Below are 17455 nucleotides of genomic sequence, written 5' to 3'. Positions count from 1 at the left end.
CCTGCTGTGGACTGGCAACCTTAAATTTCATGACAGAGATGAATTGAAAGTTGTCCACACAAGCATTTAATTCTTTGTTCCAAGGAGCAGAAGGAGAGTTCCCTCTGTTGTTCTGTGCACTGAACACTTCTATCCTTTTGACCTGAAATGGGTGAGACTTCTGGTATGGTGGTAGTTTCCTTCAGATAGGGACTATTAAAATAAGATTTGAGACTCAGGTCATAATCCTTTTAGTACCACTTGTGTGCATACCAAGTGTGAGAATCTATGTAACGGTGAATGGGAACAGCTCAGCCAAAACCATGGAAGTTATAGGGGACATAAGCGGCAGATGGGACAGCTGGAGAAGTACTTCTTCTGTTTCCATGGTAAATCTTTCTTCTGTTCAGCCAGCTAATTTGGAAAGCGGGAGCCTGAGAGGGTCCCTAGTTTGGCACCAGTAGCAATTCCTGCTGGCCAATTTAATCCAGACCCCCACATGTAATTCAGGTGCTCAGGTTAGGAGGTTAGCCCCTTCCACCGCATCAGTGGAGGAAGAGAGATCTTGCAGAGCCTGTTAAAAGCAAGACCTTAATTCAGCTTGAAGGACTCTTTGCATCGAGGGTAAAAGGAATCTGCTGGGATATTTGCCTCAGGTAGGTGGTACGAATACTCAATTGTGGAGCAAAGCAACTGCAGCGAAAACGCACTCACCTAAAGATGTGGTAACATAATTTTGAATAATGAATATGTGAGAGGAAACCAATTTGCTTGTAGATACCCCACAAACAGAAAAAAATCATCAGATAAATTATTCATTGTGAATTATTTGCATAGGCCGATAGGAACTCATTAAACACCCAAAGACTGATTTGCAAGAAGGAAATGGAGAAAGTCTTTAGTCTGCTATTTCTCTTCTCATGAACTTCTTATAACTGTCCCTCCAGCAAATGAATTTGGCTCTTTCTTCTGTTGTTCTTCTGTACTACCTGGACTATCCTTAGTGAATGTTTATGGCAGAGTTTTTTTGTGAGCCAAAGAGCTTGAATTTCACAGCTACATATCACAGTGCATCAGAAAACAATAGAAGACATCACATTTTCTCCACTTACTTGTGGCTGAATTGCTACAAATTTTTAAATTGCCATACTTAAAAGTATTAGCTACAGACACATAAATCTCCCATTTTTGTTAAACACATCCCAGCCTCTACAGGCCAAGAATCCAGCTTTTACATTAAATAATACGACAAGCAATTCTAGGTGCCTCTGCTTCTGAATACCCAATCTGAGCCAATTTACAGGGACATAGCCTGGGGCAACATAAATCACTATATGGTACTCAAGTAGGAAAATACTGGGTACTTGTAGAAAAAGGGATGAATCAATATCTAGGTTGTTTCAAGCAGTTTTTTGTGTAACCTGTTCTGTAAACCCTGCTAAAGATGGTTCCACATCCAGCCTAGGCAGCATATTCTCAGTGCATGCCTATTCTTGGAATTAGGATATACAAATTATATTTGCTGCAAATTAAGCTGCTTTTGCCTTGTCCTACCTCCAGGGGACACGGGAAACATTTGATACCTGTCTTTCTTATATATCCTTTTCACACAGAGAAGCATTACTGTGGTTCATCTCAAATTCATCTCTACCAGACTACGCAGGCTTTCCTGCAGAAGGTGTATTTTCCTGACTCCTCATGCTCATTCAATTCTGTACTCTGTCCGAGTGTCATGCCCACCGCCTCCAGCTGAAGACTCATTAGCTCCCAGAAGACCAGAAAAGAAATGTCTTCCGTGTCTACTGTGTGTTACTCTTTTAGTAAATTGGGTAAGGATTACATGTGGTGGCTTTGTAGCATTGCTGTAGTTTTCACTCATGGTGAAGCAGTGACCAAGTGCAACCTCAGATGCTCTTCTGCAGAACTGCTGCTTAACCAGTTTTTCCACATTGTGTGTTTGCATCACTGATTACTCTTTCCCCTGTGGATTTGCCTTTTCTGAATTTCTTTTTGTTGATTTCACATAATTCTTCCAGTGGGTCAAGTGCATTTTGATTTCTGCTCTCAACCTTTGAAATTCTGCAGTCCTTCTTGACTTGGTACCACAGACAATATTTTACTAATGTACTCTCCCTTCCACAATCTGTGCTGGCATTAGTGAAAACATTGAACAGAGCTGGCCCTGGACAGCCCGTGTGGGAATCTCCCTTTCATGTGTCTGCTCAGTGTAACACTGAGTGCACAAAAAATATGCATACACATACACAGCGTGCAAGTGTGTAGTGACGGAGTGCAGAGATGGAGTTGAAGTATGACATGATAACTCCTATTGTGCCACAATAACTCTGGGATTTGAACACAATTAAATGTCAAAGTCACTTTTTTTTCCCAAATAGTGCTGTTTCACACTGTAATTGCTTTGTATTCAAAGCACAGATCAAAACTGCTACCACAAAAAATACTGATTCTGTAGCCACTGAAAAAAATAATGATATGGCCTCTGCACAAACGATTTAATTCTAGCAGTCACCATACTTGCACTAGACTCACAGCACATTGTTTGTAAAAATTAGCAGCTTTCTTGCCCCTTGCACCCTCAGCAGTATTTTGGATACCAGACGTTAGATCATCTTTCTCTGTTTCCGTGGTTTAGTTGCTTTGCCAGAATTACAAATTGCTTTCGTTTGCCGGTGGAAGTCGTGTCGGCTTGAGCTGGAGGGGAATGGGCTGAGATCACCCTTTCACACTGGAATATCTTCTGTGCGTGTGTGTGAGATAAATGAGGATGAGAATAAATGAGAACAGGAGAGAGAGGGAGGATGGCAGTGCGGGAAGGCAAGGTGCCAGGAAAATCTGTCTCTAAAGAAAGAAAGCGCTGCCTGGAAATGGGCGTTGTCACTCCCAGGTGAGAGGGGGACAATCCTGCTGGAGATCTGCGAAGCAGTGCCTTCACTTGCCGTGGAGACTTGGTGGGACAGCCCGTAGATCCTTCGGCAAACTAGCAGGAGCCTGGCTTTCTGCAGAGCTGCGTGTCACCTCCTTGTTTTTAGGATGCACCAGAGATTCACCTGTTCTCCAACCATACGTGGAAGACTCTTTCCCCTTTCCTTTTCCTGTGGGCTTTGTGGCCGAGGAGAGAGCCCAGGCATTAGAAACCCATTGGTTTTTCATTACTGGCACAATGGGCTGTAAACACATTGCTGGAAGAATGCAGTGCTTCAAGCAGTGACCTAGTTAAGGTTCCTACATCTGCAGAAATTTCATTTTCCCACCTAGGCAGCTCCTAGCTAACCCCTGGTAAGCTGTTCCTTTTCTCTCCCACTCTCTCTGGAAGGCTGCAGATCTCTCTTTGCAGGTGTAATTCAATCAAACGGGCTTTGCATATTCCTCACTAGTCACCGCCTAGTCCCCCAGGCATGAACCGAGTCATTGCCTACCCATCGGCCTTGCGGGGAAGTTGCATAATGCTGCAGAGACGCAATGGAGAGAGGCATATTTTTAAATGTGTGCTTTATTTTTTTTTTAAACCTGTATAAATAAATACAAAATGACAAAGAGGTTCATGTTTACTAAACATTGCATTTGATTGTATGACATTACACAGTGTGTGTCACAATAGTTCACCTTGTAATTGTGTCCTTTTAGCTGTTGGTGCATAATTCTTTAACTCATAGGATACAATTAGTCCTGAAGCTGCATCCAGCCACCCTTTTAGTGGAACCCCTGAGTGCTTACAATTGCAAGAGTGTATTAGGGGAGTGCTTGAGCCAATTGGCCGAAATTGGGGAATTTCATAAGAGAGGTCTGGCAGAGCAAAAGAAGAACCTAATGGGAGGGGTAGGATAGATTCTTGAGAAAAGAAAACGTATTAAAGGTTTGGAGCATTTTTATTTCTGATTTTCTTCCCCTTAGCAGTTAACAGAAAGATATCTGAAATAATCAAAGTCAGCAGAGATCACAGGCTCATTTAGAAATAAGATTTTTTTCATGCTCACCGAGAGCAGGAAAATGGGCAAACCTTGCATCATCAGTTTTTACCTGAAGAGCTGGTTCATATTTTGATAAGGGTAAAAATATACTCAACCACTTGATGAAATGCTCATTCTCCAAACCACTTACCATCCTCACCCAGTGAAGGTCAACTGCCAAGGTTTTACAGATATACTCTGGTCATGATTTGCTTGCTTGCTTCTTAAATTGCACTCCACGTGCTTTTTTCACATTTATTCTCTCTAATTCTCTTCAGAAGGCTTGAATAGAAATACTTTATCTTCACATTTAGAGTTTAAAAAAGTATTTGCTGGAAACAATTTTTGCATTCTGTTTGGCCTATTTAAAGCGAATTGTTGTTTTCAGGTAGATTAGAATTTTGTACAGATTTTTCCCATTATTCTGTGAAAAATATAATTTTCATATATATTTCAAGAATGGGCGTAGCTGTGAAGGATGACCCTTGACTACCTGAGATCTACAATTTGCGACCTAAGTATGGTTTATATTTGCTCACTGGCTGACTTAATACAAATTAATGGGAACTATGTCTGGAGAAACAGTTATGGATTTGAACAGTGTGTGAGCACCAGGGAACTGGTGACATTACACATAAGCCATAAAAAGAAGTTAAAAACTGTAGAGAGGTTTTGGACTTCGACGATCTTTCCCTGACTTTATTTTTCCTGGATCAGGGGATTTTTGGTAACATTTAGCTGATTCTGCATTCAAATCTGTGTTTCCATACGAGTACCACGTTTGCTATTTACTTTTGCTATCGCCTTCCTGTGACATGCTGCTTGCTTGCGGTTCATCTGCCCCGTCTTCCCTGGCTGATGGAGTTAGAGCTCAATACCTTCCTTCCTTTCGGCAGTATTTTGAAACAAGCTTGGTGGGTATCTGCCTTACCGGGGAACTATTTACCACTTTACTGTTCCGTAAAATGATTGTATCCATTCACAGGTACCCCACTGCTTCGATACTGGACAGACTGCTGTTACCTGGGTCCGTGACAAGGCTGAGACATTATAGAAGGAAGTCAGAAAAGTTATGTCTTCTCTCAGCTCACCTTCTGACTCTCCCCTCCTGCACAGAAGTTTTTGTAGATGTTTTTATATGCTTCGAAGTTGTCAGACTTGGGAAGGCTTTCCTATCAGAATGAAGGTAAAAATGTCAACTTCTTTTTAAAAAAGAAAAAACAATATTTTCTGCTGAAAATCTCAAATCCAGCAACTCTGTCCTCCTCTCCTCCCCCTTCCAATGTTTTATTTCCACTGGGCAACATGTTTTGAAGCCAGCTGTTACACTCTGCTTGGAGTATACTTAAAACCCATAGTTCTTCCTGGCTTGGGAGTGGAATACTGAGCACCTTTTGAAAATGTGGTAGTGGAAAAAATCACTGGTAATTGAGCCTCATAAAATCGTCTGCCACTTGGCAAAAATAATGGGACTTTTACTTGCTTTCCAATTCTTTTCTTCCCGCTGTGGCCACCTTCACTTCCAAATGTGCTAACTGAGGATAGAGGTGGCAGATGCGGGAAACCTTCTGGGGTGAATAAAACCCTTCATATTTAAAAAGATTTGTTTGATCTAAACAAATTCTCTTTCACCAAACAGTTATCTCAATAAAACCTGCAATATGAATCTCAGATGGGCTGCGTGGCATGAAGCCAAAGGCTGAGGGCTACCGAGCACTGGAAAAGCGCAAGCGTAAGTATTCCTGGATGGCATCCATAGCACATCTTAGTGTATCTACAGAGTACCACAGAGGCCAATTTTTCTTACAAGCTTTTAAAGAACATTACAAATATAAATGCCCTCTTTTGTACATCTCTCTGAGGAAGGAGTAACAAAGCTTTGGCCTGCAGTGGCTTGGGTATGGGTTGTTTCCCTTTACAGCCATGCTGGTCAGTGCTCACCTCTGTGTTCTGGGTCACTCGGGCAGTGTCAGAGGGACCATCTGCCTTAGAAAGCAGACTCACAAAATGAAACTCAGCTATTGGCTTTGAGGGAAAGAGGGAAACAGTCACCTGGAATGTGATGGGCTGTGCTTTAAACAAGTGTTATTAACTATAACTCCCGCAAAGTCTGTGGAGAGGTGCTGATGTGCACAAAGAGTACATTGTTGAAGTATTTTTTCCCATCATTTTTTCCATTTCTCCCTTACCCAGACTCCACAGTTTAAAGCTCTGTTGGTTGCAGTTGTCAATAATTTAAAACTCTTACCTGATTTTCAGCCTTGTGCTGGAACAGACCACCTGAAGAGCTCTCCAGGACTGTGAGTACATTTAGGAGATTTTCTGTGTAGTTTTTTATGGAGTTCTCTACAATAAATGTAAGGCATTTCTCATCTCAGTCGAATTTTTGTCTCCCTTGACTTACCCATTTCCAATATGTATTTGTCATTTCTACCAATGAAATGTTCTCCATAAACTTATTTGCTTCTCACTTCAAACATTTTGTATTTTGAGATCTTGGTTTTTGAAGCACGCACTGGGCAAAAAAAGGAACTCACCAATGCTAGCGATCCTTTCCGCAATTCTGAAGTCACGTATCTCAGCTCCAAATTTTCCCTTTCTAAGCCCAATTCTTTTAACCTTTTCCTGTAAATGAGATTCTTCAGGCTTGTTGCCACCACTGACTGTGAGGTAATAATGATTCCTTTGATGGGGAGGTCTGGAGAACGTCGAAGGAGTAGTTTAAATGGTATTCTCTCTCTCTCTTTACTCTCCCTGTTTCTGCAACTTCCATATTATAAATCCGCTGTATAGCATCCACGCAGATGGTGATATTCAATACAATATGATGTTCTGACACTGAGCTTTGAATGTTTCTCCTTTCTAGATCTAATAGCATATGTTATGTCACTCGTATACATCAGAGGTATGTCAGAGCAGCAAAATGTTGGTGGCTTTCCTGTGATAGCTGCTGTAGCCACCCTTTCAGCAAGATGCAAGTTATCAACAGAAATGGCTCCCATCAGAGGGGCTCATGAGCAGAAATAATCCTGACATTGTAATGTGGCCACTGCCTCCGGAGCCAATGCCAGCAGAGGCTCAGCAGAATCCCACCTCTCTTGCAGCCAGGGGTATGGTATACTGACTGGTAAAACTGTCAACAGGCAAGTCTGGAACAGCTTGCCATAGCATGCTGAGAGAAGAGAAAAGAGACAAACTCAATTGCAGATGTTCTTGTCTCAGGAATCACCTTATGAGAGCTGCTATTTCCCACTTCCTGCCGTAGGTAACGTGCCTGAGGGCTCACTTTGTCCAGAAAGAAAACTGATCGCATCTTCAAGAGAAAAGCAAAAAAATCCCTCCAACACATGAGTATTTTATCAGGAAGCTATGACTATTTCAGAAACATTGAGAGTCAGCTGCTCTTCTCTAAGTAGGAGTTGTAGTAAAAGAAGGTGAGGGTCCATTTGTTATTTTTCAGTAAGTTGTGAGCCAGAATCCATCTGACTAATCTCTTTTTCTGTATGACATTGTATATATATCATGCTAAAGTCTCTAGTTCTGGGATCCAGATCAGATTATGAGTGATATCCACCTTTTATTCCAAAGCATTGAGGTACTGAATCTATACTTGAATTCATATAATTAGGCAGCTGTGCATTTTTATTTTCTGTACATGGACAGACTCTGTCTTTTATTAGACAGCCTTCATATACATTACAGCTGCAAATCTTACATACTCTCATATAATTTTGCTCACTTCTCATTCTCCTTTAGACCTTCCTTCCCTTTGCAACTCAGAAGTTTTTATATCAATTCTCTCCCACTCACCTGACAAAATAAATTTTCCTTTCTCAACAGCTCTGCATTTCTGCAGTTAGCTTCTTTGTTCCTAAACTCTTACCAACTTTTCTGCTGCTCCCCTCTCTGCTGATTCATTACTAATTTCAGGACAGCTAAACCATTCTTCCTACCAGCTTTCAACTATGTTTCTGGGCTGGCTTCTCCCTCTCTTTATATGGAGCCAATTTCAGTTGGGTATATAAAAAATACATAATTGGTATGGGGGTGTATGCACTATATATATATTAGTGGGGCATCTCATTTTTCTGAATATAGCTGACAAATATAAAATCATTTTTACTTGTAGCATCAGTGAACAGATTGCTTATTATGAAATATAATCAGTATGTGAAGGCATATTTTTTTGCAAATTGTGTTTTCTGGCATCAATTTGTTTGTATACATTTAAAATTTTGTTTCCAGCAAACTTCACCTGCGCAGCTCAGTAATTTCTAGGAAGATAAGTGTCAGTCTTGCTCAAAAGTATGTCTGTTCACAGAATAGATCGTATTTAAGGAGATTGAATGTGGCCAAAGAGAATCAGAACAGAATATTCTGGATTGATTTATAATGTGCTCTATTCTACATAGTCCAGATACCCAGCTAGTAGGGTCTTTAACATGATTATTACATTCCCCACATCCATGAATTTTCAAGTGGACTTATACTTCTGCTGATGGACTGTTAGATGGTTTATGCCCCAGTTCTTTCTGGCTAGGTGCTTGGCATGTATTTCAGTTATTCTCTGCCAGTAAACTGAAATCAGCAAAACAAACCCCAATCTCATCAAGAAGTTCTCTATCGACATTAACCTTTACATGTTTAAGTGCTGTTTACAGGACGGGTATAAATGTGAGCACACTTCGCTGTTTTGAGTCCATAATCCTGCCTAGTTCTGTGTCTAAATTAGTTGTACAAAAAAGGAAATGTGGTATTTTGGAATGATAATATTCTGATTTGTATGCAGCAGTGCAAGAATTGCATGTGGAATTGACATGCCATTCGTGAACATTTGTTGGGCTCAACTGTATTCCTTGACAGCCTAAAAATCAGACTTAACGTGCCTCTATTCCGAAGGTATACATACAGATGAATTTTCAGAATAAAACTGCTTACACACTTGGAAAGCCTGATTTTTGTAAATTAGGTCTGTGGAGGATTGCACGAACAGCTCTTGCTAAGGTAGACAAATGAGGCACACAAGCCTCGTATGGGAGTTTTGCTCTTTGAGTTCCTGTGCGATGCTTAGATGTAGCCTCTCTTACATTAGATTAGCAATTAGAAAATGGATATAACTTGATTTTCTGTTTCAGCCAGAACTTCTGCCAACAGTACTTGTGAATCCTGAATTTAAGGCAACACGAGAAGGAAGGACTGGAAGGGACAAGGCCAGGAGCTGTAACAGGTGACAGAAGTCACCTTTAAACTGCAGACCCAAACTTCCCATTAAACTCAAGTGGGTGGAAGCCCTTGGCAGCCGAAAGCCCACCAGCTCTCAGGCCTGCTGCTGTTCCCAGTGACTCGTGCTTGGGTCTGGCTCGCCTGCTTTTTAGAGTAAATTGATTTTGATCTCATCGCTGCAACCAGGTGTGACAGAGCAGCTGTAACTACCACCCTTGTCACTCCATGCGGCCATTTGCTTCTCCATCGAAGCAGGTGGTCCAGGTGGGCCTATGGGGGTGCTGCTTCCCTTCCCAAAACATTGGAAAAAAAGTGTAAATGAGTGGTCTGCCTGGGTGCGGGAAGAAGATGATGGACCACAGTCATCCGAAGATCTTGGTGCAGCGGCTGCGGTTCTGCTAGGGAGCAGGAGAGGTGGGTCTCTCAGTGATGATGGGGATTCCTAACTTTGCGGATGCTAAGGTGTTGATAAGAAAATTTTTAATGGTAATAATTCTGTTCAATAGTGATACTTCAGGTCTACCTACCAGATCTCGGTAGGTCTAGTTCTTCTCTGAGCAGATAACACTAGTTTTTGGTCATATCAGTTTGAGATTTTTACTTTTGCTGTTGCTCTGCCTGCTTGGGATGGAGTTCCGCTGCTGGATTAGATAGGACCACTTACCCCCCCAAAAGGACTGTGATCCCAATAACATGGAAATGAACAGATGTGAAGCGAATGCATTTTCCCTGTGCTTGCTGCTGAGCAGTGTGCAGCCCAGGATGAGAGGAGCTACTGGAGAAGCAGCGTGCCCTTTGCCTTTTAGGACATCGCCAGCTACGTGTGGCAGCACATGCCCCTGAACTGCTCCACCACCCTTCTCTGATGGGAGTCGGAGAGGACGCACTGACTGATTGTGTGGGTTAGGTTGGGCTGGGTAAATTGGCTTGTTAGGTTGGTGATGGCATGGGACTTCTGTAGCAGTTTGGGAGCACAGGAAGCAAAGAGAGAGACAGCCATTTTATTTCAGGCTTATGCTATACACTGAGATTCATTATACAATTTTTTTTCCCTAAATTAATACAAAAATAGTAAAAATAGGTTAAAAAAAGCCCAAATGAAAACCCCTGACATCTTGCAAGCCATTTATTTGACGCACAGATTAAGACTTCTTGGAGCTTAAATAACCTAGAATTATTTATGCTGACCTTTTTTTTTTTCTTTTCCCAAATTAAAAAAAGGTGATGACTTGCAGAACGCCAACTACATCAGACCGATTCGTGCCTGAGAAGCGGCTGCCCCAGGCAGCCGCAAGTGATGCTGAGGTGCCCCCTCTCCAGGCAGAAGCTGTGCCAGGACCATGACGGGGCAAGTGGTGGCATATTGGGGCATGCCGCTGTCCCAACCTATGTGCCATGGGCAGCAAGACATCTTTGAATCCCCTCTTGGGATGCCTTTGCCATGGTTTTCTAAAAAAAAAACAACCCCAAACCCCAAAGTTCTCCCTTGTGCTCTCCTGGCAGCAGACGGGTTTCATGAGGGCTCCTTGGAGGCCCATCCCTGCCACAATTTGGAGTTAAAGCTCCCTTCTGTTCTCTAATGAGATTGGGGAGGGGGTAAGGGGGGGAATAAGGTTGCCCCTGCCCTGGGCTGGGGTCCTTGGGGCTTCCCTGCAGCGACGGTGTGGTGCCTGGCCGTGGGTGGAGGATGCTGCCTACCTTTGGGGTGGGAAAGGCGCTCTCTCTCCTCCTCGTCCCCTTCTCGTCAGAGCTCTCTGTACCCTGGGAAAGCTTGCTTATTTAAAAATATTTGTAAGTAAATAACTGACAAGTAGCTTTAGTGATAAATGTAGGGATAAAACGATGGAAGAAATACTTTGCCCCTACACAGCTAATTGCATGATTTATTTTTTATGTATCTGGGTTTTAATACTTGTGAAGGCGAGGGAGGAAAAGGCTCTGGGTAACCCCTTCTGACCAGGGACTCCCGAAAAGTGGCTTCCCCAGGGCTCGTGCCTTACCACACGAGCTCTGGTTCAGCAAAACCCCACAGCGCTGCCACAACGCGGGTGGGCGAGGGCCTAGCTGTGCATGCACGGGAGCTCGTGCGCGCTGCGGGATGGTGACATGGCCTGGAGAAAAGCATTTAAATGCACACCTTTCAATTTACAGTACACTTGTTACCTGAATTCATCGCTGGCTCAGAAAGCTTCTGAGAGCAGATGCGAATCCTCACGTGGCGCAAGGTAACCTCAGGCCACCTTGGTACTGTTTGCCCTCCAGGTTCATGCAGTTGACCATGATAAGCGTGTTTGCTTGTCTTTGGAAAAGAAGCTCTTTTTCTTTGCCAGACAGGGTTTTCTCAGCCTTCACAGCTCTAAGTTTAATCTAACCAGAACACTTTCATTCAAAGCCTTGGGCAGGAAATTCTGGCTTCATCAATTATTTTACACAGTGAAGCTACTCCAGCTATACCACCTTTTCTCTCTTTATTTTTCCTCCGAGTACTTGCAAATGGGAAATGAACTTGTGCTAAGCCAACACTAGGAATTATGTTACAAGAAAACTGGACTGATCTTGATGGTCATATGCACTTAGGTTGGTTCTTTTTCCCCGTGGTTTACCCTGTAGTAAAAATATACTGTACACCATACATCACTGTATGGAAATTTTAATGTTTGTACAAGATATACGTGCTCAGTGAGCCACAGTCCTATATATTCTTGTTAGTCTTCGTTAAAATTTTTGCTGTTAAATTTTAGTCAGTGCCTGACAGTGTATAATACTCTGTTACACACTGAATTTATATAAAAATTGAGTCACCTATATTGCAAACAAAACCACAGTGATACCTGGGCTAAAAAGCCACTTAAGAGTATGACAAAAAACTGCTTAAGCCTAGGTAGTCTTCCAAAATGGAGGTTCACCAGTAAGGATAAAATCTTACGCACAGTTAGCCACTGGGAGTGCTTTGGACTGAGAACAGAGCACAGCATCCACACCCGTTTATCAGTCGGCGCAGTGAGGACTGATTGACTTTGGTGAAGATAATTGCTCCAGAGGAAAAAGTCAAAGGGGAGGAAGGCCAAAGTGGGTTAGCATAGTCTGAAACCTTGAGAACATGCCATTTCTGGTTCGTGTTGAGGTATTCAAGCTACCTGTAGAGAAGGAGTATTTAGTGCATCTCTCAGACACATCAGGATTCAGGCAGAAAGCTCACGGACCTGGACTGAGTACGCTTTGGACATTTTCATGGCTTTACCTCACCAAGCCTGGAAGTGGGGAGAGGAGTGGCGGCTCGAGGTGAAACACGGTGAGAAATGTACCTAAGTTGCTTTTGGCTCCATTTTGGGTTTCTGAGGGGGCGAGGCGGCTTCAGAGGCTGTCCCTTGTCTGGCCTGTCCTTGCTGGGCAGAGAGGGGCACGGCTCCTCTCCCCCCTCCCAGTCTGGGGAGCCAGCAGGAGTTACTAGTCACTGGTGGGGTAACGTGGCACTGGGGGAAACTGCAAGAGCAGGAATCTGCCCTTAAAAACATTTTTAAGAATGGGCTGGACAAACATCCTTAACATTGTTGCCTCTGCTTTGGGGCAAGTGGGTTGCAGGAATTCTCACTCTTGTCTTCTGTGGACATCCAAGCACGTCCTGTGGCACCTGGCCATAAGAGTGCCTCTACATCCTTTTTCTGACAGGTCTGGAGATAGAGCAGCAATTTTACCACTGTTTTTATCACCTTCTCTGAAGATCTCTGAAGGCATCACATGCTGAGATTTAATGAGAGATCTGTGAAACTACAAGCTTGTCTTTGGACATCTCTTTAAAGACATTCCTATCTATGCATTTCAATTAGACACGAAGAGGTTTATGGTAGCCATCCTTGTGTCTGGTGTTTGCAAGTTATCAGGGATAGCAGAGGTGTAAAATCAATGTTTGCCATGTATTCCTCTCCGCAGTGTACAAACAACCTCTTTCACACGTCTCCCATCTCCAGGTGTCCCACAAGCCAGTACATTGCTGCTGCCAAAAGTGGTTTGCAGTTCCTCTGTAACTCCCAACTAACTTGCTAACGCCCTCAGAAGTTTAAAAGCTGCTGCAGTCACCTGTTGAACAGCCAGGAGATAGGGTGGTTGTTATTTAAATGACATCGTGATGGTCACACAAAATCTGCAGTGAAAGTATATTAAGGAATGATTTCTGGCTGGAAAACATAGCCCCAAGCCCGAGTCTAAAGAGAACACAGGGGAAACAGATCTTTCCCCTCACCTCCCATTCATTCGGCCGTCTTCAAGGTGTCCGCCCGGTTTTTGCCAAGGCTGAACTTGTTGTTACAGCCTCCCAGCTGCTACCGCAGCAAATGTTTGTTCAAGCAAAGAGCCTGTGCATTCCTGGACACTGCTTCTTTTCCTTCTGGTCCGAGAAGGGACTTGTCCAGGGGAAAGCAAATGTTGCCAGCTGCACTGCCAACTTCTTTTGCTAGTCAGTATGTAACATTTTGCTTCAGGGCACAATGTCTGTTTACCTTATTTTCTGCTAGGGATGGAGCTTCAGAAGTATCTCTTTGCTTGAAAATGAATATTCACTAGGTGGCATTTGCAGGTTTTGCACATGGCATTTGGGGGGTCACTGGGATTGGACGCTACAGAGAAGTCCCACGCCATGAAGCACACCCTGGGCTTGTGACCACAGATGAGCCCATCACGCTGCGGGTAACACAAGCAGCCTCCCGAGGCACAGCGCTCCCAGGGGTCCAAGCCCCACGGCTCCTGCAAAATCCCATCACCCTCCAGACCCTGTAGCTGAGGCAAACACTGTGCCAACCGCTGAAAACTTTTCAAGCACTGTTACTTTCCGGACGAGCTGTACAAGGAGTCCGGCTGCAATATGTTCACCTTGCACCACAAAGCAGTAGTCCACACGCCCACGAGACCACCCGACACCCCACCCAGCTTCCTGCACCTGGGTTTTCGCAGGCGATGTATAGTCGGAATACTCTCAGCAAAACCTACAGAATTGGCTTACGTATCCCCACTGGGGTTCAGCCGCACGATAAAACCTTACAGAAACGAGCTGTCGCTCTTAAGGGCAGAGGGGGTGGAGGAGGAAAGAGATGCTTCTTTATCTGCATTACTCCACATCACAGATGCTGACAGAATTACTGATTTAGAACTCACAGCTCCAAAAAGACTCCGTAGTGTAATCTTTTTTTTTTTTCCTTCCCTCAGATGTGATGTTTTCAATAGGCCCCTTAGATATGGGCTCTTTGGGGATGTTGCTAAGCTTGCTGCTGCTGAACGGCAGTCCCAGCCTCTGGTTTGTTCCACATGGTTCTCACAGTCCTACCGTCTCTTGGAAGAGCCCATAGCCGCAAGGTCTACTGCCTTACAGGTACTCTAGGAAGACTGAGGGATTAAGTTCTACATTACGTAAAACTACCCACTAATCCTCTTAGTGTGCATCACCAGTGAATGGCCTGAAATAGGCTCTCACTAAGAGAGCCCTAACATTCACTTTCTTGATGACAGCTTAGTGTTTGAGGTTTGTGTCATGGATTTTGGTGCTGAAATATTCAGTACACCGTCTTCTGTCTGCTGCTAGATCCACTCGCACGTGTTAGTAGAGTGCTAACAAAATTACAGTTGGTAAAGCAGATTACGTGTTTAACTAGTAGCAAGACATGTATAAAATAGAACTATATATTTTCTAGAGTGACAGAGTCACGGGGATTTTTTTGGTTTTTTTTGTTCTTTTTTGTTTTTATAAGAAAAAGAAACAGCTATAAAACCATGATTAAAAATGTTACAAGGGATGATTTACATTTTAAAATGATATTTTTAGGAAAAAAAAAAGTGATTTGTAACATAAAAGTGTTTGGAAAGCGTTTGGTTGCTGCGTACTGCCTTCTTTCCCAGTACAGTATGCTATCTGTTATACAGTCTTGCATAAATGTTTGTATTAGGGGAGAAAAGAAAAATTAAATGTGATGGCTAAGACCTCTAAGAGCTGACTCACTGACTTGAGTTATTGCTGTGCAGAAAGTTTGTAAAGCCTTTACATCCAGCGAACATTTAGTGCTACTTCAGCCTTGACAGTTGACCTTTCAGTCTGATTGGGTTTAGCTGCAATAATTGCAGCATCTGCAGTACAGGCGATGCGGACGGCTGCTTAGGAACCCAACTTCTCTCATTAGATCTTACCTCATGTGTCTAAAATTCAACCCCTCTTCGCATGTGTGTGCAAATTCTCTCCTAATACCTGTTATAGGAGCTGAGCAAGGTACAATTCCCCAGCTCTTTTTTAAAATTTATTTTTATTTTCTCCCATAATTTTGAATATTCCTGTATTTAGATTAGAGGGGGGAGGGGAAACCTCCAAACCCCTTCCTCTCCCCAGATATTTAGTCAGTTCTGGTTTCTTTTTTTTCCTCCTCAGTAAGACCTAGTGTAAAAAAGCAACAAACAAACAAGTTAGACTGTTGTAATTTGGTCAACCACTCGGGTGCTATCCATATCCACCATTTCAACACACTCTATTTCCTCACGGTTTTCGGGATTCTTCTTCTCTTTCCTCTTCTTCTTGGACGGTGGCAGGAAAGTCAGTATCACAGGTAAAATGGCAAAGCAGTGAAAGAAGGTGACTAATGCTATTAAAAACAAGCACCTGAACAGTGTACGGGTCAGATTTGAAGGCACAGCTGCAAGAGGAATCAGACCAACAATATAGCAGAGGTAGCTCTGCAAAATAGCTACCCCATGCACTTCCAGGGCATTTTTCACCCATTTAGTTCTTGTGAACTCTTTGCCCAGGACAAAGGTTGATAACAGTGGAGCACAGTTGTCAATTGTATAATTAATTCCGTAAATTAAGCACAACACAGAAATACAATCTAGTTCCACTTTCCACAAGGTCATAAAACCTATAACTCCAAACTCAACTGAGGCAACAGTTAGAGTGAGCCAGACGTTGATCAGAGAGTCTGCCACCAGGAATGCAGAGAAGAAGAGCAGAAATAAAGCACTAATGCAGGAGTTTTGTAAGGGGGCTCCCACTGAAGAGGCATAACGATCCATGTACACAAACGATGGATTGAAAACGATGAATTTCACCTTGGAGGTGAGAGAGAGCTTCCTCAGGGTCTCCAGGAGGTCATAAAGTTCTTCCCTCTTGGTTTCCATTGTCTTGGCCACCAAGAACATCCTGGAGGCCACGACATCGACTTCGTTGTTGTACTTCTTGGAAAAGATGATATCCTCTGAAAAATGGGCAAACTGAGGGGCCTTCAGGAAGGAGTTCCTCAACATATCAGTGAAGTTTTTCTTGGGCAATCCAGTGGATATGTTGAGTTTCCTCAGGTAATTTAAGTAGCTTTCAAACCAAGATATCCTCACAAAGCCCTTGGTATACTCCAGCACGTCCTCCTGGACACTGGTGTTCCAGTACTCGATCGACTCGTAGATGTAGAACCCAATCACTGGGCTGTAGTTACTGAAATACTTCTGCTGGGCAGTTGTATACTCAATGGTCCGTGTTGCGGTCGCTACGATGTTGCTCAGGTCTGACCCTTCACTGACCTGCAGGTAGCCCATTAAGGCAAAGGAAATATAAACAAGGTAAAAGAGAACTACAAAAGGCTTGACGTAAGTGTTTGTTATCCAGTCACAATAATAGCGTTTCAGGAACCACACCAAAAGATGACTCTCATAAGTGTTCGTTTCCTCTGAATCCGCTGTGTCCTCACTGAATTTGGCTGTCAGCAGAAACCTATACCATGCAGGCTTCTCTTGCAATACCTCTGGCTTTGGTACCTTTCTGCAGAAGATACTATGCTGGTAGTTGTTTTCTATGTAGCCAGTAAACACCAGGCTGGAACCATAAAAGGAGAGTACATAGAGGTAGTTGAAGAAAATTGCAATACAGGAATTGCAGCAGAAAATCCTGGCTGCTTCAATGTTAGTGAAGGGACTGGCACCTATTCCAAAAGTGACCAGGTACATGGCAGTGGTGAGAGAAAACGAGAGCATGGAGTCTGCAAATACAGCTGCAGTCCTCTCTTTAACATGTTGGTCTTCTCTAGTTTTTCTCCAGGAGGACAACATTTCAAAAGTCCCATATAACCCATGACCTACAATAGAGAACAAAGCGAATGTTTAAAGTACTCGAATCAACATGCGGAAAAACGTAACGTGGACATGCTAAAAGACTCAAAGGAGACACAGCTAGCCATTACCAATGCTTGAAGGAAACGTCCTGCAGATGAGAGAAATTATTACGGCGGTCTAAGCCACCGGAGCGCATTCGCTACCTGACCAGC

General features: G+C 43.2%; 1 protein-coding gene across 1 annotated transcript in view; it reads right to left on the bottom strand.

Moving 5' to 3' along the window:
- Window positions 1-3545: 3545 nt before the first annotated feature.
- The window catches only part of PTCHD1 (patched domain containing 1), a 46367-nt gene continuing 32457 nt past the window's right edge, over window positions 3546-17455 (bottom strand). The window contains exon 3 of the mRNA XM_075429676.1: window positions 3546-17266. Within this exon, the coding sequence (XP_075285791.1) occupies window positions 15612-17266 (1655 nt within the window). The 3' untranslated portion in view covers window positions 3546-15611. The remainder of the gene's footprint in view (window positions 17267-17455) is intronic.

Source organism: Opisthocomus hoazin, chromosome 1, assembly GCF_030867145.1.
Source record: "Opisthocomus hoazin isolate bOpiHoa1 chromosome 1, bOpiHoa1.hap1, whole genome shotgun sequence".
Taxonomy (NCBI): Eukaryota; Metazoa; Chordata; class Aves; order Opisthocomiformes; family Opisthocomidae; genus Opisthocomus; species Opisthocomus hoazin.
The sequence above is the reverse complement of the archived record's forward strand: the minus strand, read 5'-3'. Positions and strand labels throughout refer to the sequence as shown.